Here is a 22,275-nt window from a genome sequence, read left to right on the forward strand (position 1 = left end):
CACAAGGCCTGAATAGGTTGAAATTAACCTGGTGACACGTTCCACCTGGAGGAGAGTCAGGGCTGCTAAGTTCTAATTGATGATGATGTGCAGCTGGGCAGGGGATGGCTGAGCAGGTAGAAAACCAGGAAGTGGTGAGGAAGAAGGGGCAGTAGAAAGAAAGGCTGTAGTCATTCTCTGGAGAGGAAGGGCCTGAGTAAGAGGTGAAGAGGAGTCATCCTAGGGAGTAAACTCTCTGGCAGGAACCCAAGAGAGGGTGAAATAGGCATAGGGAATGGAGGATGTTCCAGTGGTAACCCAGAACTGGGCCAGAAGATAGAGAAAGGAAGGCAGGAAAGAGCCCAGTGAAACAGTGACAGTGTCTGGGATTTCTTAGATTATATTGTCTGGACATAGAGTCCCTGGACTGGAATTCAAAGTAGAGGGCAGGCCCAGGTTTCCCTTCCAGTCATTGGGGAAGTGGCATAGTCTGGGCAGTGGTATGGCAGATTGCCGGAGACAGTTTGTCCAGTGGGACTTTGATACCCCAGAAGGGGAAAACTACAGTGACCTGGTTGGAGGGCCAAGCCGTGATGAGGGAGCACCTTGAGTTACAAGGAGGGAGCAATCAAATCCAGAGAAGGGAAGAGGCAGGGTGAGAAACCAAAGGCAAAGGCACCAGATTGGTCAAGAGCTAATCCCCAGACATGGCCACAAGGCGGTTCCTCAGCGGTGAGTAGCAAACACCATGACAGGTGCCCAACCTGAGACACCTTAAAGAGTCTTGATATTTAGGAAATGTCTCTTTCAGATGTCTCCAGTTGGGCACCCAAAAAATGGGACTCCTAAAATCACTAGTCTGTTTTGAAAAGTTTAACCCAAGACGTTCACAAGGAAATGAAACCTTTAACATGGACTGCTGAATAACCATTGAGCAGTGTCGGTACTCTAACTTTGATATAGGAAAATTTGAACCAATGACTTCAAAGAGAATAGTAGCCTATTCCCAACTTCCTTGTACCATCCAGTCACACTTGTTCAAGGTGGCAATTAAAGATCCTGTGGCACCTCTGGGAGGAATTATGTGACAGCTGCAGAACATGCAAGTTTTTTTCTTTATATTGAAAACCGATTCTGTTGTCTTCGGCTGTTTGTGGGCAGCTGCTTCGGGAACAGTAGTTGCTCCAGCAGCCTGTGTAGTCACTGCACTACCAGACTTCAACACATTGCTTTGTAAAGCGCTTCAAGATCTCTCCAAGATGAATGATGCTATAGAAAACCAAAGTCAGTTTAAATCCTATTGTAAATGTTGAAATGTCAAAAGTTTTCTATTTTTGTTTTAGTGTCTCTACATCATTCATTCTCTCATCTATTATTTCGTTTTTCCTTCTTCCTTGACATTAATCATAAATTGTTTTTTTCTGAGTGGATAACAAATACTGCTTTGTAGCTGACTACTGTGGCACAACAAACTGCCTGCTATTCTTTCATTCCTTTTGTCTTGTGTTTGGAAAGATTTCAGTTTGCTGTGTGCATTTATTATCACACGCATTAGAAATCTGACTTCCTGTCAGTGTCAAAGTGGCCTCTTTATTGCTGGTTTTAGCAGAAAAACAGATTCACTCCTCCAGTTGGTTTCTTTTCTTTCTGATGCTTACAGACCTTTCCTTACAGCTGAGTGCAGCCACATACATGTTCACTGTCCTGAGTCCCATGGCCTCCAGTGTGTGTTTTGGTGTCAACAATTCTCCGAATCTCTAGAAAGGCTTGGAACAATCCTCTTCCTCCAGACAGCAGCTGTGATCTGTGAAAGGTTCCTGTTGCCCCCTAGAGCATCAGAGCACCTTAAAACTGCCAGATCCTTCTTGATATACCTGGCTATCTTCAATTTGTGAAATACTCTGCATTGCACCTTAAAATTAAATATCCCACAATGAGATGTTACGTGATAGTTTCAGGCAAGATTATGGTCTAAAGCTACCACTTGCGTTGGAGAAAGGCAGCCAGGGCTAAACTCCTACGTGCACCCCCATTTCTGTGTGGAGTGCCAGTGCAGGAAAGCCCTATGCTGCACTTTAGCAGGTTATTGGGTGCATTTTTTTTTTTGCCCCATTCAGCTCCGCTCCCTACCAGAAGGGCATGCTCTGTTTGGGCAACCTATCGCTACTATCCGTGGCCTTGTGAGCTGGGAGTGTGCAGACAGAGAATTTTCCTGGCACCTGCACAAGGGTGTAAATGTCGAGGAAAGAAAGCTTGAATCTGAGCCTACTGCCGTGGAAGTAAATAAGAAAAATTCCATTGACTTCAGTGGAGGCAGGAAGGTAGTAGGCCTTTTGTGCCTGCTCCCCTGGGGTGAAATTGTGGTGCCATTGCCATGAATGGGAATTTTGTCATTGGCTTTAAGCAGGGCCAGAATTTCACTCTTAATGGTCACCCATGCAGGGCTGTCCACCAGGTAGCCCCATATATTTGAGAACACTTTTTTCCTTTCTATTTGCTGTCTTCAGTCCGTTTAGTAGTATTTCTTGCTGGGGTTTTTTCTTTTTTCCTATTGCATTGTTCAGGTTGTTTCCCCATCTGCTTCCAGATGTGTTTTCTGGGGGGCAGAGGCTGTATGTATGCGCTGTAAGAAGTTCATTTTAGTTTATTTTTTGTTGAGACAGTTGAGCTGCTTGGTAGCTTATTTACTTGTCAGTACTTGGGGATTGTTGTCAGAGCATTTTGACTGTATCTAAAGTGAAACTGACAAAGATCTTAATGCCCTTATGGTGGGCACAAAGAAGTAGATTAAAAAACTGGAGAAACACTATGCATTGGAAGTCAGGGCTATGAGGAAGTGTACCATAAGGGTTAACACTATATGTGATTATAAACTGAGGCTATCAAGGAACCAGCAAGTAAAGCCTGTGAATACCAGGAGACACCAATGGGTAATAGCAGTCCAACCCAACAATATTCTGGTCAGAAATACCAGTTAAGAACCACATTCTGCCAGTCCTGCTCAGGTTGAATAGGATCTTCTTCACTGAGTAAGGCTGGTGGAACTTAGCCCTAAACCACATGAACCTTAAAGAGGATTTTCAGAGTGAAAAAACTAGCCTTCATTATACTTCAATCTATTTTCTTCTACGTGTTTTTCTTAATTTTTCCTGTAAATATGTTAACGATTGATGGCATTGTGTTTTAAATAAGAGTTTTCTCCCTAGCAATCCAAACCTTACCCTACTTAATCATGCAATGAAATTATAGTGTTGAATTTGTGACACCAATCATGTTGTGCCAGCAGACTGTGAAATCATAAACCCAGGATTATGACATGACTTCACTTCAGGTAGAAGCAGAAGCTGAATTCTGAGGGAAAACAAACTTAATCAGACATAAATCTTTAACAATATCAGCAGGAGAACTGAAAAACTGCTTTAGGCCAAGTAAATTGATGTTTGTATAAATGTTCTCGCTTTCAAATTTGTCATAGCACAAAAGTCACTTTGTCAGACCTCTTTTTTTTTTTTTTTTTTTGTAAATTTAGTGCTTGTGAATGAAGTCCTTTAGTTACACAAAACAGCTGGAGGCTGGACAGGGCAAGCTTCCTCTAAAGTAGTGATACTCAGACTGAGGCTTGCAAGTGGGTCTTTAATATGTCCCCTCTTCTTTGCAGCAGATGATATTAAAACACTGTGTGCTTTAATTATTAACCAATCATGATGCTTTTACTAAGTTATTAACCAATTGTAGTTGATAAAAATGATAACACTGGGTCAATCCTTTTGCTGTGAGAATATGAATATTATATTAATATATATATAATCTCATAACTGAAACAATGAATTCACACTACTGTGGCTCTTTTGGGTAATGTTGATCGCTAATTTGGCTCCTGAACCACTGAGGTAAGTATCACTGCTCTGAAGTATTTCAGCCTTGTTCTGGATGGTCACGCTCAAATAAATTGGTTAGTCTCTAAGGTGCCACAAGTCCTCCTTTTCTTTTTGCGAATACAGACTAACACGGCTGTTCCTCTGAAACCCACTTAAGAGAGAATCCTTGCCAAAAGGAGGTAAGAACAACCTTTTCCTAGACGCTGGACAGAGGATAGTTTATTTCACGTAGGATATCAGACATCACCTGGCTACGAATTTCAGTTACGGCTAACCTGAGCTGGACCTAAACCTTTAAACTAATCCAGAAAGTATCCATATTCAGTCCCTCTGAGCTTGTTATGGAAAAGGCTGGGATGTCTGTAAGGAATTCTAGCACCACATGATGCCTATGGGACTATTCTAATTGCCATGGGCCTGATCCAAAGCCTGTTGAAACCAACCAAAGATTGTTGAGTACCATAACTGAATTTTTTCTGTTTTTGATCTACTATTTGAGGGATCAACAAATGCTGAATTTTTTCCTGATCTATGCCCAGTAAAAGAAGGAATCAGATGTATTCTCCTGCTTTCCCAGCAAAGTGTCACTTTCTCTACATTGATAGAACTTCATTGCTTTTGGGTGATGTTGCTCAATGTCTGTTGAAAAAGATTTAGGAAGAGTCAGAGGTTGAAGAACTGTAACTCAAGAGATTTTGAAGTTAGAATGTCTGATCTTTTGTTTTGTTTTTTGGCCAACCTTTAATTGTCTTGTTTTAAGCATTTGCTTTTTTTTTTGCTTATTATAAAAGTGTGCAACCGTCTTGATAAGAATACATTTTGACCAAAATCTAATGAATTTTCAGGTTAAATATGGCATATGGAAAATACACACCAGTTTTTAATACAAATGCTCTTCTTAATTAACTTACTTTAAGATTTTGTTGATATGAATGAAAAGGCTATACATTTTTGATTCAGGCCTTTATCATTATTATAATAGCTATGTGTTGTATAACCAAAAGGCTTCCCTCTAGTGTTATAGCTGGTCCTGTCAGACTTCCAGTATTTGGATTTTTTTAATGTATTTCTTCAAATTTGTTACAAAATGTGGGAAAATATAAAAAAGATTATAGTCAGAACCTTAACTAATACCTTAAGTCTAAAAGGTCCATCTTGGTAAAAGTAGTAGTAATAATTAAGGTTCCTTTCACAGTTAATGAACTCGTTCATTGAGTGGTAAATATAAAACCTCCACTGCCCATGGCTGTTTTTCATTAGGTAACTCGGGTCATATGGTCTAAGTTTCATTGGTAGAACTGAACCTGAGTGATGGGAAAATAGATGAATTCAGAGAGATTATTTTATAAGTCTCACTTACTTATAAGTGTACTAATATCTTGTTAAAATTCTCTCATCATTTAATTATGGTGAAAACTTGCTTTGTAACTCCACAGAAGTCTCTTACTTTTAGCTATTCTAAAGGGTTATCCTGTGAAGGTACCTAGCACAATGAGTTCACAGTTTAAGTCAAGCAATGCAGGTGGATGAAGAAAAAGGATAAAACATAAAATTGTTTCCCTCTAAGTATCAACTATTCCCATCAGCTCATCACAAATCATTATTAATTGGCAATTTTTGTCCGGACATCATAAGAGAAGAAGGTCTTCTGAGTAATCTGGAGGAGGTGGTCATGACTGATTTTAGAGACTAGGCCAGGGAGGGTATTTTGTGAGTGTGAGATGGAGTGAAAGAAAGCAAGGAGGTGTCTGTGAGAGAAATAGACAGAAGCACAGCTGAGGGCATAAATGGCAGAGTGGAGGGGGTGACACAGTAAGAGAGCGAAGCGGAAAAGTAGGGTTGGTCACAGTTGTGAAGAGCATAGACGAGGAGAACAAGAGGCTTGAACTTGATGCAGCAGAGAGATTTTAGGCCTTTATCCTACCCCATTTAGAATAGTAGGAGCTTTGACTGCAATGAGCAGAGGATCCAGCCCAACTGAGGGTGATACAACATGAGCAATGGGCAAGAAAGATAATCAGCTGTGTTTGTGTTAGAGGGAGATGGGGATGATGTGAGAGTTGTGGAGGCTAGAGCATGCATGAAGGGCCCAATTCAAAGCTCACTGAAATCATGGGATCAATCCCTGAGTGCATATAATATTGCAGTTCATATAGTCCCTGTTGATAGCTATTCCTTAATTCCAAAAGTTTAACTGTGTGTGTTTTGAGCAACTGACTTCTGGAAAAAGCAGGTGTTTTGACCTCTCAAAATAAATGTCTGTTCTGTTTTGTTTCTGTATGAAGTGTAGCCAATATCCTACCCCTACAACATATGTCTGATATAAAAATTATGATGGTCCCCATTATGCTTCCTAACAGATTCTGCATTGGGATCATAAAATATCTTTCTGTACATCATGGGTCACCTTTAAAGCTTATTTTTAAAATTTCTGCAACTAGGGCTTTCTATAAAGGGAGTTGGATGCCTGCCCTCGTTCCATGCCAAAAGTCCTATCAGCCAAGTATTATGCAGTCTCGCTTGATTTTTCAGTATGTCTCCACTGCTGTGAAGTTTATGGCTAATTTGTTTTTGTTTTCAGAGAGTTCCAGAACTCTAGTCTCCTGAGATTCAATCTTCTTTTATATTGAGTCAATCCTGTTTTCTACCATTGTCATCCAGCTGCCCAGGTTAAAAAGTTAGGCTGTCAGGTGTTCCTGTCTGTGTCCAACATTCCACATTTTTGTTTGCAACCGTTGAGGAGGTTTACATTATGTCAGGCTTCAAGAGTCTCCTGGAGATTTTGAATAGAATTCTGTGTCTAGTTTTAGATCTTTTGTGATCTCACTTGTGTCTGTACTTGAAGAATACCATCTTGTGGTCTAGGAAACCAGTGGGATCTTTGAGGAAAAAGGGATTCCTTATCTGTTTTGCACTGTCCCTTAGCCATTGCTGCAAATGTTTCCTTGACAGATGTGTGCTGTGTTTTTTTGTTTGTCCTGTTTCCTGGCTTATTTTTCAATAAACTTTTAAAAGGGAAGCATGTCTGAGCCTGTCACGGTTCCTCCCCCACTCTGAACTCTAGGGTACAGATGTGGGGACCTGCATGAAAAACCTCCTAAGCTTATCTTTACCAGCTTAGGTCAAAACTTCCCCAAGGTACAAAATATTACACCTTGTACTGGCCGCTACCACCACCAAACTAATACTGGTTACTGGGGAAGAGCTGTTTGGACGCGTCCTTCCCCCCAAAATACTTCCCAAAACCTTGCACCCCACTTCCTGGGCAAGGTTTGGTAAAAAGCCTCACCAATTTGCCTAGGTGACTACAGATCCAGACCCTTGGATCTTAAGAACAATGAACAATCCTCCCAACACTTGCACCCCCCCTTTCCTGGGAAATGTTGGATAAAAAGCCTCACCAATTTGCATAGGTGACCACAGACCCAAACCCTTGGATCTGAGAACAATGAAAAAGCATTCAGTGTTTTACAAGAAGACTTTTAATAAAAAATAGAAGTAAATAGAAATAAAGAAATCCCCCCTGTAAAATCAGGATGGTAGATATCTTACAGGGTAATTAGATTCAAAAACATAGAGAACCCCTCTAGGCAGAACCTTAAGTTACAAAAAAGATACACAGACAGAAATAGTTATTCTATTCAGCACAATTCTTTTCTCAGCCATTTAAAGAAATCATAATCTAACACATACCTAGCTAGATTACTTACTAAAAGTTCTAAGACTCCATTCCTGTTCTGTCCCTGGCCAAGACGACTACAGACAGACACAGACCCTTTGTTTCTCTCCCTCCTCCCAGCTTTTGAAAGTATCTTGTCTCCTCATTGGTCATTTTGGTCAGGTGCCAGTGAGGTTACCTTTAGCTTCTTAACCCTTTACAGGTGAGAGGAGCTTTCCCCTGGCCAGGAGGGATTTCAAAGGGGTTTACCCTTCCCTTTATATTTATGACAGAGCCAGAGCTCCAAGTCAGTGCATCATCCTTCCATTTTGTATCACACTTGTATCCTGACCCCATTATTTTGGTTTTGGCGCATTAAATGTGTATATGGAAGTATCAGAAATCATTTTCAGTCCCCTTGAAAGGGCCATATAACTTTAAATGGAAGATGCATTCCAACTGAAGTTGTTCTAAGCAAATACATTCCTTCACTCAACACAATACAACCTGCTTGGTTAACATCTACAGTTCTCTTTGGCAATCTACCTGGCAGCAGTTTTTCACATACCTAGAAGAAGATAAGCCAGTATTTTCAGTCTCAATTGGCATTATTAAGGGCACATCTCAAGCATTTTTCAGATGCATTTCATAGCTCAGATCAATGCACTATCAATATGCTCCTAGTAAAACCAATTAATTGATTTGGCGGATGGTAGAATACTTGGTGGATAGTAGAATACTTGGTTTGCTTTAATCAGTCTGCATACAGAATGTCTTTAGAAGGTGGTGTCATCAAACCACTCAAGTCTATCTGCCAACCTGCCCTTATGCCAATATTTGGGAGGCCTTCCATTATAAACTAGATTGTAAAAGGTCCCTTGAGTTCTACATGAAGTGGACAAAGATAATTAAAAAGGATATTTAGTTTTGTGTTCCTTTTGACACCATCAACCCAGTCCTGTCAAAGAACATTAGCAAGCTGTATTTCTCCTTGCATTTCCCATTGTTATTATTGGGTAAGGCAATTTTGTGAAAGTCAAAGCCTATTATAGCAGTTCTGCCAGAGACAGTATCCACCAAGTCATTTCTGCCTCATGAGATCTGTAGAGCAACCGCATGTGCCTCACTCACTTTTATTTTCATTTACTAGATGTGGTTCCCTAGACATTGCATTATGAGCTGAATCTAGAATTGGGCTGTTTGTGCTGCAGTCTCTCAGGCATATCACTTAAATTCAAAGTTCTCTTTTTTTTAAATATAATTATTTAATAAATGTTGCTCTTAAAGAATATTTTCAAGGGTTTGTGCCTAGTTGTGTTAAATATTTAGCCCATGTTAAGATTTCCTTTGGTGCCCACTGGTCTGAATATCTTATCACACACTCTACTTTTACTCCCGGAATAACTCCACTGATTTCAGTAAAAAGAAAAGGAGTACTTGTGGCACCTTCGAGACTAACCAATTTATTTGAGCATGAGCTTTCGTGAGCTACAGCTCACTTCATCGGATGCATCTGATGAAGTGAGCTGTAGCTCATGAAAGCTCATGCTCAAATAAATTGGTTAGTCTCGAAGGTGCCACAAGTACTCCTTTTCTTTTTGCGAATACAGACTAACACGGCTGTTACTCTGAAACTGATTTCAGTGTAATTATGACTGATTCACAAGGGTATAACAGAGAGAATTGGGGCCAGAGGGCTTGGTCTTCTATATACTCCTCTAGCACTGGTGTCAGGGATGATATTCTAGTCCTTTTCCTCCAGAGAAAGTGTAAATACCTAATTAGAGTATCCACCATTCTTTTTATTTTATATTTCATAATTTTGCAGGTCCTCAGCAGCATGCTAGGTACCTTGCCAAACAAATGAAAAAAATACATTCCCTGCCCTGAACAGTGCCGCCTAGACTCAACATGACACAGTGAAAGTCATAAACAGACAGCAAGTGTGTCCACACTAGGCTAACAGATGGTAATGAATACATAGTAAAATCCTAGCATGGACAAGGCAGTTGTAGTTTTAATATGTAACGAGTTAACACCTTTTTCTTGGTCAAGTCTGCCAAAGGGGAGGTAGGGAAGGACAGAGTAGGGGAAACTGCAACTCTGGCAAGATCTGGAGGGTGAGTACAAATCCTGAAGGTACCATTAAGTTTTACCGTGTTACCACCTTTCCATGCCTATTAATTCTCTTAGGCGGGATGGCAAATGTGAGCTTTAAAAAAGGGATTTGAACACACTGAGAGTGGCAGCTCTACAGAAAGGTTTAGGGAAGGCCATCCTAACACTAAGGAGTAAAATAATATGTATGAAAGCATGAGAGTTTTCTGACATGAAGGCGTAAAAAGGGTATGGGGCTGGCATCATTACCACAGCAGAGAGGGCTGGGTTGCACCCTGCTCTGAAATGCAATCAGGCTGCATAATGTAGGGCCTTGGGGAAAAAAAGAACAGGGCTTTTTGAGCTTGCAGTGCAGTGGAGAGACAATGAAATGGCTTGAAGGTGGAGGTGCCGTGCACAGATCCACACCCACTCACTTGAGAACTGAGGCATGTTAGGCTAGCTCACTTAGTACCATAAGCCACAAGGAGGCTGTGGAATGTGGTTTATTCCTTTCCATGCACACACAATGGCTACTGTGACATTCTAAAAATGTCTGGCACTTTTCAGCCTCACAAGTGCCATGTACCAGTATGTGTACAAACTAAGACCATGAATCTTCGCAGGAAGGTCTCTCTAGAGAACTACTTTGCCAGCTAATTATTGGAATTATTGGACTCTTCTCATTGCAAGTTTCGTATTACAAAGGTGGATGTCCTTTCATTTTTACACTGGCATAAATCAGGTAGATCTTAATTTTAAGTCAGTGGAGTTACACTGGTGTAAGTGAGAGGAGAACCAGGCCCAACTAATAAAATGTACAGTCTGAAGATCTAAAAAAAATTTACTTTAGCAAGGATTTGTATTATGGGAAGTGTTAGAGTTTGGCAAAAGAGAATAGGTTGGTTAAATATATACAAACTGGTGCATTATTTTATATCTGTTTGCTGGATCACAGACAACAAATTTATCAAGATGTTTTTATTATTTTTGAATAAATGTTTATTGAACGTTGCATCTTAATGAAAGGCGATACAGCTACTTGCTAAGTGTCAGTAGATTAATCATTCCTCTCTTGGAGACTTCTCAGTTGCCTTGCACAATGACTCACTAATCCAGATAATAAAGAACTGGGACAGATCTTTTCACAAATAAAAAAATATAACACAAGGCAAAAAAAGTACATACTAGGTTTCACTGGGTAATGTTATTGATGGAATTGCTATTGGATGAAGCACAGTTCTGTCAGTCACAGTCATGAATCTGTCATTCCAAAGGGATCACTGGGGGGCCACCAGTTGGTAGAGTCATCCTGTGGATGAGTAGATGGTAGCCAAGGAACTGGTGTTTTAGAAATTGATACAACATTAAGCAAAAGGTCTTCATTGCGACTCCATGAAGTTGGTTGGTGAGCAGCCAGTAGAATACTATGATCACCATCCAGGTGCTATAAAACTCCTCTCCATTTGGTATTCATGCCCATTTTTCAAAGGCAAGCATTCAGGGTTGTTAAGACATAAGTTGATAAGGCTGAAGGCTTATTTCAATCCACTCTTTAGCAATACAGTTTTCTTGCTATTGAGCATATGGTACTGTTTACCAACTTCATGACATCTGCCTGGGAAAAAATCATTCATTATACTGCCCTATGGGTCATAAGGCCAGATGTGCTGAGATTTGCATTGATAAAACACAGAAGAGATGGTTAAAATGATGAATTTGGGGCATAACATAATGGTGTGGGTTAATGGTTAAGGGTAATTGTATTTTAGGCTAGTCACAGGAGAAATGACAGGGAAATGAGTGAGGGAATTTGTTCAGAATATTAGCTGTCTATATTCAAATTGAAGGAGTATAGGGAATAAACAGGAAAAACGAAGTATTAGTACACAAGCTACATTATAACTTAATTTGCATCACAGAGACTTGGTGGGATAAGTCTCATGAATGGAATATTGTTATAGATGGGTATAGCTTGTTCAGGAAGGACAGGGTAAAATGGGAGGAGGGGTGCATTATACATCAAGAATATATACACTTGTTCTGAGGGCCAGAAAAAGGTAGGAGGCAGACCAGCTGGGAAACTCTGGGTAAAGGTAAAAGTTAGGAGTGATGTAGGAGAGGGTCTATTATAGACCATGACATCAGGAAGAGGAGGCGGAGGTGGCATTTCTAGAACAAATGACAGACATATCCAAAACACAAGACCTGATAGTAATGAGGAACTTTACTCAGACATCTGCTGGAAAACTAATATGGTAAAACACAAAATTTCCAATACATTCTTGGAACATATAGGAGACAACATTTTGTTCCAGAAAGTGGAAGAAATAACCAGCCATTTTAGACTTGATTCTTACCATGAGGAAGGAATTGGTAACAAATCTGAAGGTGGAAGGCAATTGAGGTGAAGGTGATCATGAAACGATAGATTTCATGATCCTAAGGAAAGGAAGGAGTTAGAGCAGTAGAAGAAGGACAATAGACTTCAAAAACACAGACTTTAACACACTCAGATACCTGCTAGGTAAGGTGCCATGGGAAGAAAATCTAAGGGGAAAAGGATTCAAGGAGAGCTGGCAGTTTCTCAAGGATATGTGATTAAAGGCACACCTGCAAACTATTCCAATGCAAAAGAAAGAAAGAATAGTAAGAGGTCAAGATGGCTCCATCAGGACCTCAAAATCAAAAAGGTATCCTGTAAAAAAAAAAAAAAAAAAAAGTGGCGACATGGACAAATTGGTAAGAAGAGTACAAAAGAATAGCACAAACATCCAGGAAAAAAATCGGAAGGGCTAATGCACAAAATGAGTTACTCCTAGCAAGGGACATAAAAGGCAAGAACAAGAGGTCCCTTAAATAAATTAGGAGCAAGAGAAAGGTGAAGGAAAATGTAGGTCTTCTACTTAGCGGGTAAGCCAATAACTGATGGCATCAAGAAAGCTGAACTGTTTAATGCCTAGTTTGGTTCAGTCTTCACTAAGAAAGGTTAATGGTGACTAGATACTCAATAGTAACAACAAGGGGGAAGGAATGCAAGCCAAAGTAGGGAAATATCAGGTTAAACAATATTTAGATAAGTTAGATACGTATTCAAGTCAGCAAAGTCTTATGAAATTCATTGTAGGGCATTTAAGGAACTAGCTGGAGCAATCTTGAAAATTTTGCTATTAGCTTTGAGAACTCTTGGGGGATGGGTGAAGTCCCAGAAGACTAGAGAATGGCAAACATAGTACCTATCTTTAAAAGGGGAGCAAAGAGACCCATGGAATTATAGACCACTCAGTCTAACTTAAATAGTGGGAAAGATACTGGAACAAATTGTTAAACAATCAATTTGTAAGTAGCTGAGGACAAAAAGGTTATAGGGAGTAGCCAGCTTTTATTTGTCAAGAACAAATCATGCCAAATCAACCTGCATTCCTTCTTTGACAGGGTTACAGGCCTGGTGGTTAGGGGGAAGCAGTAGATGTGATGTACCTTGATTTTAGTAAGGCTTTTGACACACTCCAACATGACATTCTCATAAGCAAACTAGGGCAATGTGGTCAAGATGAAATTACTATAAGGTGGGTGCAGTGCATGATTGGTTGAAAGACCAAACTCAAAGAGTAGTTACCAATGGTTTGCTATCAAACCGGGGTATGGGGGGGGAGGCGTATCTAGTGCAGTCCCACAGGGTCAGTCCTGGGCCCAGTACTGTTCAATATTTTCTTTAATGAGTTGGATAGAGGAGTGGGGAGTATGCTTATAAATTTGCAGATGACACCAGGCTGGGAGAGGTTGCAAGCACTTTGGAGGACAAGCTTAGAATTCAATTGACCTTGACAAATTGGAGAAGTCAATAAAGACAAGTGCAAACTACTTCACTTAGGAAGGAAAAATCAAATGCCCAACTGCAGAACTACTTTTGAGAAGAAAATGAGGGCTCAGAATTTCAACGTGGTTAAAGCAGTGGTTCTCAACCTGGGGTACGTGTACCCATGGGGTTATGTAGAGGTCTTCCAGGGGTACATCAACTTATGTAGATATTTGCCTAGTTTTATAACAGACTACATAAAATGCACTACCGAAGTCAGTACAAACTAAAATTTCATATAGACGATCACTTGTTTTATATTGCTCTATATACGATACACTGAAATGTAAATACAATATTTATATTCCAATTGATTTATTGTATAATTGTGATTAAAAATGAGAGTAAGCAATTTTTCAGTAATAGTGTGACGTGACACTTTTGTACTTTTATGTCTGATTTCGTAAGCAAGTAGTTTTTAAGTGAGGTGAAACTTGGGCATATGCAAGACAAATCAGACTCCTGAAAGGGGTACAGTAGTCTGGAAATGTTGAAAGCCACTGGCCTAAAGAATATAGACATCCAATTTCCACCATAAATTAATAAGAATTGGGCCCCTGAATACTATAAGCAGCTTTGAAAGTCCTAACATAGATAGTTTACATCAACTTCTGAGGTTTAGATATATTTAGCCAGATCCTCACACAGAGTAAAATAGGATTAAAGTCAACAGAACTACACTGATTTACATCAGATGAGTTCAGTGTATTCCTTGAAAAGACCTTGCTATAATATCAAGTATGCAGTACACTAATATTATTTTTAAAAGAAATTGAGAAATTCAGTGTACGAGACCATGCATATGAATTTTGGTGGGGTTTTCATGTTGCTCTCTAATCCCCACTTTGAGTATATGCGGAAGCTGACTTCCTTATTCAGACTGAGTTCATTCAGGCTGGTCATCTGAGTTCAGAGTTTCTTTCTGATCCTGGGAAGAGCATAGACCATTAGCCACCGCAGATCAGAGCACTGGGGAGCTTAATGGCATATAGTGGCCCTGCTCAGAGTAATAGCATCCTGAGGGAAATGGAGCCATGGAAATGGTCTCCCAGCTGGACACTGATCAATAATACATGGAACTGCTGCCTGTAAAAGCTTTGATCAGATGCTTGTAACCAAACTGGTACTGTCTCCTGTAGGGAACAGGGAAGGGAATGGTGTGATAATGCCACCCCCATTTCCTAGTCTCATGTGGCTAAATAGCATTACTACTGTATCTAATGCAGCTCCTGCAGCTATCTGTCTGGCATCTTTCAGTTTTAAGGTTTGTTCTCTGAACTCTGTAGCTATCTAAAGAGTCAGTGGAAACACTGGGTTCGTTTTGGACATTGTATAGGCAGCACTTTTCATCTCCTTTTTTCTTCAGTAGTTTGGGAGCATCTTATATTTTGTCTCCTTTCCGATGACAAATGAAAAATAATACAGTGTTTCAAAATCACTGGTATAGTTCTGACTTTGAAAAGAACTTCTAAAGCCAAAATCTTTTTTCAAAAATAAGGAAAGAAATGTACATTTATGTTCAAAATATTATCCATGCCAGTGTCTAGGCAACAGTTTGCTTCTGACCCATTTCAAGCTTAGGATAATTTTGTGAGCTAAAAATCACCTAAACTGTATTTCTGGAAAGCTGTTAAGATTTTATTAAATAACGTTTTTAGCTTTTCCCAGTAGATCAGTCAAATAATGTTACTATTAAACTCACAGTTTTGAAACCGATTAGTAATTCTTCCTGTATTTGCTATTCATTGCATGCTAGCAGAATGGTTAGTTCAAAATTGCTGCATATAGGTGATGTTTTTATACACATCTCCTGGTCTTTTTGACCTGTAGGTTGTTGATAAAGACATTTCAGGGTCTAGTATGAATAAAGTACTAAAGGAAATAGGGCGTGTTTTTTTAATAATTAGAGTAATTAACCATTGGAACAACAAGAGTCATGGTGGATTCTCCATCACTGACAATTTTTAAATCAAGATTGGAAGTTTTTCTAAAAGATCTGCTCTAGGAATTATTTTTGGGTAAGTTATTTGGCCTGTATTACACAGGAGGTCAGACTAGATTATCACAATGGTCCCTTCTGGCCTTGGAATCTATGAATCACTGGCATTAGCAATTCTGCACTACTATTTTTCAGTTAGATTACAGATTATTAGATAAAGTCAACCAATTTCTGACGGTTCTTAATGTACATTCTCAGTAATTCAGTAATTGTGTTGTCAGCACAAAAAAAATGTGTTACATAGTGCAAAGAAGTAAACAAATCAAATTACCTTTCAGGAAATGTATGTTGTTTGTTCCAAGGTATATCAGACCTGGTGCAGAGCCAGCAGGTTAATTCTATGCTTACAGGATAGGAGTTCAAGTCAGATAGATGTGTAGCTGCCTCCTGGAACAATCCTGATCTCCAATTGTAGTCCTCCCTCCTCAGTGGCTCTGTGACTCACCTTGGGTTGTTAGCTTGCCTTCTCTCCGTTATGTTTGACAGCATACATAGAGAAGTTAGATAAAAATACACAATACTCTTGCTGGAAAGTTTGTTACGAATTATACCCGATAGGTCACGCACAGGAACTGCTGCGAATTATACCCGATAGGTCACGCACAGGAACTGCTGCGAATTATACCCGATAGGTCATGCACAGTTTGAGTCTAGGCTGAGGCACACGAACAAAGTCCACAACTGCAGAGTTTCCAAAGATACTAAGTTCATTACGCTCGAGCGTGGTGCCCCCCTGCTAACTAGGAGGGGACCCCGAATGCAGGTTATACAGAGATTATATATCTTTTAGCAAAGCATGTTGCCCTCGTGCATCGGAAACTTTAGCCAATAGACAAACCCTTTTTTAATTTATTATTTATTTTTGCTAAGTGCATTTTTTGTGCTAAACCATTATTTTAACTACACAACATGGTCCTTTTTTATTAGGATGGGAGGCTTACATCAAGGCCAGGAGGCAGGGAGTTAGGAACAGACAAAGAACAGAAACCGGGAGTCGAGACAGGCTGGAAACAAGCGGGGGGTTTTCACAGGAATGCAGTATGTAAGGAACACTCCTCCTGGTGCATGATGTGTTTGCTTTTAGACAATGGTGGGCCCCAAACCAAAATGGAGTCACATATGCTAACTTTTCCTTAACAGGTTGCAATATAACACTGTTGAGAACAATATTGCACAAGAACCGAGAGAGAGACAGCAAGTTGCTCCTTAAAACAGAGGCACAATTCAACCCACAGCATTCTAGGCTGGTGCTCTGCACTCTGGCTCTGATCACACGCATTTCTACTTAGCCTCTTCACCTGCAAGCAGGTCCAGAAAACCCCTTACAAGTTCAAGTGATCGTTTATCATGTTAACATGGTTTTCAATACCCTTCATTCTCCTTCCCCTCAAGAGCAACTGAGGGGCCATATCTTCTCTTATTGCTGGAACCCACCACCCTACAGCAAATGGACTGGACTCAGTCCATACTCTCTGGACTGAGACTCTCTGGACTCAGTGTTGTTGTAGCCTTGTCAGTCCCAGGATAAGAGAGACAGAAGGTGGGTGAAATAAAATCTTTTACTGGACCAACTTCTCTGGGTGAGAGACAAGAATTCACAAGCTCTTCTTCAGGTCAGATGTGTGTAAGCTTGAAAACTTGTCTCTCTCACCAGCAGAAGTTGGCCCAATAAAAGATATTACCTCACCCACCTTGTCTCTCTGGACTCAGTTTGTTAGAGAAGTGTTCTATATGTAAATAGTTAATGGATGAGATCCCAGTAAGTGGCACCCAAGAAGATGGACTAAAGTTCTTGGGTTTTCTAGGACCAATAATTATTGTGCTCTGGAAATGGCTTCCTCTGGCTGCACTTAGCAGCTCCTGTCACAGTTCATATGTCTGGGCAGTCCCAGCCACATCCGGGGTCTGCAGTTGGCTGCCCAGGCATGTGAGTCATGCTGTTTGTACGGCCCCTGTAGACTATTCATGTCTCAAGCACATGAGTAAGCAGACCCTTGAGGTCCTGCGTGTCCTAACCCTCTCTGTAGCTTCCAGAGGGCAGTTGGCTATAGGTGTAATGGCACAAATATGAACATAATTAACATACAAATAAATAGCTCTAGAAGATAGAGCCACCAGATTTGATATATGCTTTCCCTGACATCCCAAGATTAGATGATGGGAAATGACAAAATGGGAAATGACTGCCTAGGAAGGAGTACTGTGGAAAGGGATCTGGCGGTCATAGTGGATCACAAGCTAAATACGAGTCAGCAGTGTAACACTGTTGCAAAAAAAGCAAACATCCTTCTGGGATGTATTAGCAGGAGTATTGTAAGCAAGACACAAGAAGTAATTCTTCCGCTATACTCCGCGCTGATTAGGCCTGAACTGGAGTATTGTGTTCAGTTCTGGGCACCACGTTTCAGGAGATATGTGGACAAACTGGAGAAAGTTCAGAGAAGAGTGACAAAAATTATTAAAAGTCTAGAAAACATGATCTATGAGGGAAGATTGAAAAAAGTGGGTTTGTTTAGTCTGGAGAAGAGAAGACTGAGAGAGGACATGATAACAGTTTTCAAGTACATAAAAGGTTGTTACAAGGAGGAAGGAGAAGAATTGTTCCCGTTAACCTCTGAGGATAGGAGAAGAGGCAATGGGCTTAAATTGCAGCAAGGGCGGTTTAGGTTGGACATAAGGAAAAACTTCCTAACTGTAAGGGTAGTTAAGCACTGGAATAAATTGCCTAGGGAGGTTGTGGAATCTCCATCACTGGGTATTCTTAAGAGCAGGTTGGACAAACAACTGTCAGGTATGGTCTAGATAATACATAGTCCTGCCGTAAGTGCAGGGGACTGGACTAGATGACCTCTCGAGGTCCCTTCCAGTTCTATGATTCTATGATATCTAAATATCAAACACTAACAATGACTTGGGCAGCAGACTGATTTGAACATTGTCTTGGAGTATAGGGCCTCAGTCCTGCAAACACTTACATGCTTATATTTAAGCGCACAAATAGCCCCACTGATCTGAATGGACTTTGGATTCAACCAAATATAGATAATGAAAGTTATGCCATTTTTCTTGATCTAAATTAAGTAAAAGAGTGTGCCCATTTAGCAACAAGCAGTATAATAACACTGCGTGAGATTTGTACCTCCAGGCATTGGAATCCCTCAGGGGATCATTGGCATGGAAAATGAATGAGGCTCAATGGATGGGGTGGATAAAGGCATTGCTTTTGGTTGGATCATATTTACACAAAATCTGTATAATGCTGCTGAAAAGCATTGAATGGAGGCTTGTGATTTGCAGAGTTAAAACAATTTCATTTGCAGGCAGAAAAAAAGCTTTTTTACATTCTTTATCATTGTGATGCCCTGAATATCTGGAGAAACTTTGATAGCTATAGCAAGTGATAAAAAGCATAGAGCAATGAGAATAGGTAGCAAAGCATTCCCTTGCCTTGTGCTGCTGTTTATGGAGATAGTTTGTGATGGGAAGATGCTCAGACAAAGGAATGCACGTGGAGAATTGTAGAATTGTAGAACAGTTTGATGGAGGCTATAAATTGATGTCCATAACTAAATTCCTCCTGTACTGCAACAGAATGATCCTAAAGAGCTGCATCAAATACCTTTTCTGTGTCTAATACTAGGATACAGGCTGCTATTGGTTGAGTATTTTAACATGACAAATGTTTTGTTTTTCTAAATTTCCATTATTTTGCACACTTTATTCTTCCCTGCTCTCATTCATGATTGTCATCTTTCCTTTCTCTGCGAGGTTAAAGTCATTGATAATTTTCCTTAACTGACCATGCCACCTCCTCTAGTCTTCACCAGAATTTTAAGCAGACCCTTGAACTCAAATGTTAAACGGCAGTATGTAATGTTTTTACTGTCAGGTTTACTTGAAGTCTAACTTTATTCATCTTGTTTGGTTTTAATTAAGACAGGACAAACATCCTAGTAAAAGTCCAATTATAATTTGCAATTCTGTTAGTCACTGAGAGAAAAGATAATTTATGCTGGCATTTTCAAAGGATATTAGGTGCCCAGCTCTAATTGAAAGCCAATACAAGTTGAATGCCTAATTCTCTTAGCCCCCTGTGAAAGCCCGATCCTAAGTTTTCCAGTCTTAAAAAGCTATCAAGGGAAGATTGCTGACAGACTGAAAGAACATCTGAGTTATCATGTAGAGCAATGCTTCTCAAGCTATCTGATGTGGGGGACCGGCAGTTTTTTTCCCAATGTGCATGCAGACTGGCAGCCAATGGCTCGCGGACTGGCAGCGGTCCGCGGACCACCACTTTGAGTAGCCACAGCTACATTCTCTACATCAGTGCTAAGGAGACAATTGTAACAGGACCTTTCTCTTTGAGTTCCAATTTGGAAGAATGCAACCTCCTTCTGCTTGAGTTTACAAAGGTGTACATTTGGCATGATGATTCACAGTTCCCAAGCAGATATGGATACATAGGGGAAGCCAGTTGTTGAGTGACCTTCCCCATCAGTCCCAATGCCTAACTGGGCCATGAATATTTCCTTGTCCAGTTTTGCTGCAGGAGGTGCAGGGAAATCAAAGTAGTTTGCACAGAATCCCCAGAAGCATGGGGCCCCAGTTTGTTCCTTGTAATTAAGGATGCAAAAACAAGAACTACAGCAATGACTGAATGATTAGTCTGTCTGTGTCTATAACTTTGTCCATGGTGATAGGATGAGGATGCTGATGGAGGCAGGCATTTACTGTGTGAGAACAGCTGATGTTTTTCAGATCCAAAGGTCTAAGGTGAGATTGCCCAGAGCCGGGCCCTACGTATGTATATATCTGAACTGCTCCTAACAAAGTCATAATGACAAAAATAATGCATGACTGAGATGAAGACCGCTGATGTATCAGATTATGCTGCTAGAAGGAGTTCTCACAGTACATCTAAGGCTGAAGCCTAGCAGGCAATCGGATCTTCTGAGTTGCTGACCTCTCCTGAGAAGCCTCATTTCACTGAGTAGAACATTCCCCTGCTGATCGAGAAAATGTACAGTGTTGCCGACTCTTGCGATTTTACTGCAAGTCTTGCGATATTTGGTGTCTTCCTGAAAGCCCCAGGATCCCAGTGATTATGTGAAAATCTCAAATTTGATTTTTAAAGCAAGTTTCCAGTCCTTAGAGTTGTGCAGAAAAGCTTGAAGCATAAACCTGAAAGGTTCAAACACCAAAATACAAATAAGAAACCTGAAATGTTGTTTTGTTTTGTTTTGTTTTTTTTAAATCTCTCATGATCTTTTTGGGGGCTGACTTGTGATATTGGAAGGGTTGGAGTTGATAATACTGCAAGAAATCATGTCATTTTATGCAGATTTGGGGTGATGAAAGAATTGTTTGCACTAATTACACTATTTACAACCATGTTTGCTTTGTAATATGTTTATTGACCCTGACTCATTACGGAAAATCTGTGCATGTTCATTATTCTAATGAAAATAATCTGTAAAATGTTACCCTCTCATTTTCAGTGTAAATATTTTCTCTCTGATTGATCTTTTGTTTCTTTTTTTTTTTAGTTACACCAGCAGAGTTGTTTCCAATGGACTTAAGGCACAAATTAATAACCCAGAATTGAAAGTCAAAGGATTAGACCCTCTCATCAGTCATTTAATTGACAGACTTCATCATTTTAACCAGGTAAGTAAGTCTCTCATTTAAAAGTTTTTCCACATTGGGTCTTAGAAGGGATCTGAAAGTAAAAACACTGGGATATATTGTATGCTATACTGAAGCACAGAACCAAAAGAACAGCACAGTGGAATGGTGGTAAACTGGTGTATAAACTACTTTTGTGCCTTGGGAGCTGGTCTAATTTATGGCACCCTTCCCACAGCTGTCAATGGCCTGCTCTGCAATCCAGAATTCCTGTAGTGCTGAGGACTGGGGAGATGCCTCCTTATCTGCAGCCCCATTCATTACACAGGGGCCTGTGACAAGTGTGAAGTTGCCTATGCCATCCTGTGGTGTTCCTAGGCTGGTGGAATTTTCCTCCAGCCTGGAGCAGACTTGTTTGCTGCCAGAGTGGATCCCCAAATCCGTGGTGACTGAATTCCATAGAATACCGTAGTCAGGATACAGAGTTTGACTAGGTCAATTAACCTCGTGTGCAACTTTCAAAATGTTTCCTTGCCTGAGTGTGATTTCTAACCTTTCCAGCCATAAAAGGAAAGATGATCTGCCAATAGCTTTACCAGAAACATGATTAACCTAGTCTGCATAAACTTTCAGCTCATGCTTCCTTGGTTGTGGTTGCTGTCCAACCTGAACTGCTGTGTTTCGGTGCTGAATCCATCATGATTCTATTGTACTATTTCTTCAGCACAACTCTTTGCAAGTTGCAGAAATAGCGTCAGTCTAAATGAGCTAGAGCTAACAGATTTAACAACAATTGATTTTCATTTAAAGTAGACGTGTTTTCTTGTCCAGTTGAAAGAATATTTACAGCTTGGGTCTTCAAAGTCTGCAGTGTTTACACATGAACTCTTCCCTAATTTTTCACCATAAGAGAGTGGTATAGCACGAGACTGAAAATAGGCAGTTTATGGGCAATGGTTATTGGACCTGACCTCATCTGCTCTGGAAGGTATGGAAGAGAAAGTAATCTGCACCAGATAATGTACTAGAGTGAATTATTTTCTTCCTGGGTCTGGGAGGAAGCAAGGAACTGAGTAGCTATGACTCTGTGTCATAAGTTGGTCCTGTATTGCTCCTTCCCCAGGATTTGTGGCAAATCCACAATCTAGCCATCAATTAGTACTGCTATTAAATTTAAGCT

At 40.2% G+C, this 22,275-nt stretch overlaps 1 protein-coding gene across 4 annotated transcripts in view; it reads left to right on the forward strand.

Moving 5' to 3' along the window:
- Window positions 1-22,275, forward strand: part of LOC140917371 (glypican-5) — a 617,795-nt gene that overhangs the window by 359,655 nt on the left and 235,865 nt on the right. For all 4 annotated transcript variants that reach the window (XM_073360049.2, XM_073360046.1, XM_073360047.1 and 1 more), the window contains one exon: window positions 21,017-21,137. In XM_073360049.2, the coding sequence (XP_073216150.1) occupies window positions 21,017-21,137 (121 nt within the window). The remainder of the gene's footprint in view (window positions 1-21,016; window positions 21,138-22,275) is intronic.

This window comes from Lepidochelys kempii, chromosome 9 (assembly GCF_965140285.1).
Source record: "Lepidochelys kempii isolate rLepKem1 chromosome 9, rLepKem1.hap1, whole genome shotgun sequence".
NCBI lineage: Eukaryota > Metazoa > Chordata > Testudines > Cheloniidae > Lepidochelys > Lepidochelys kempii.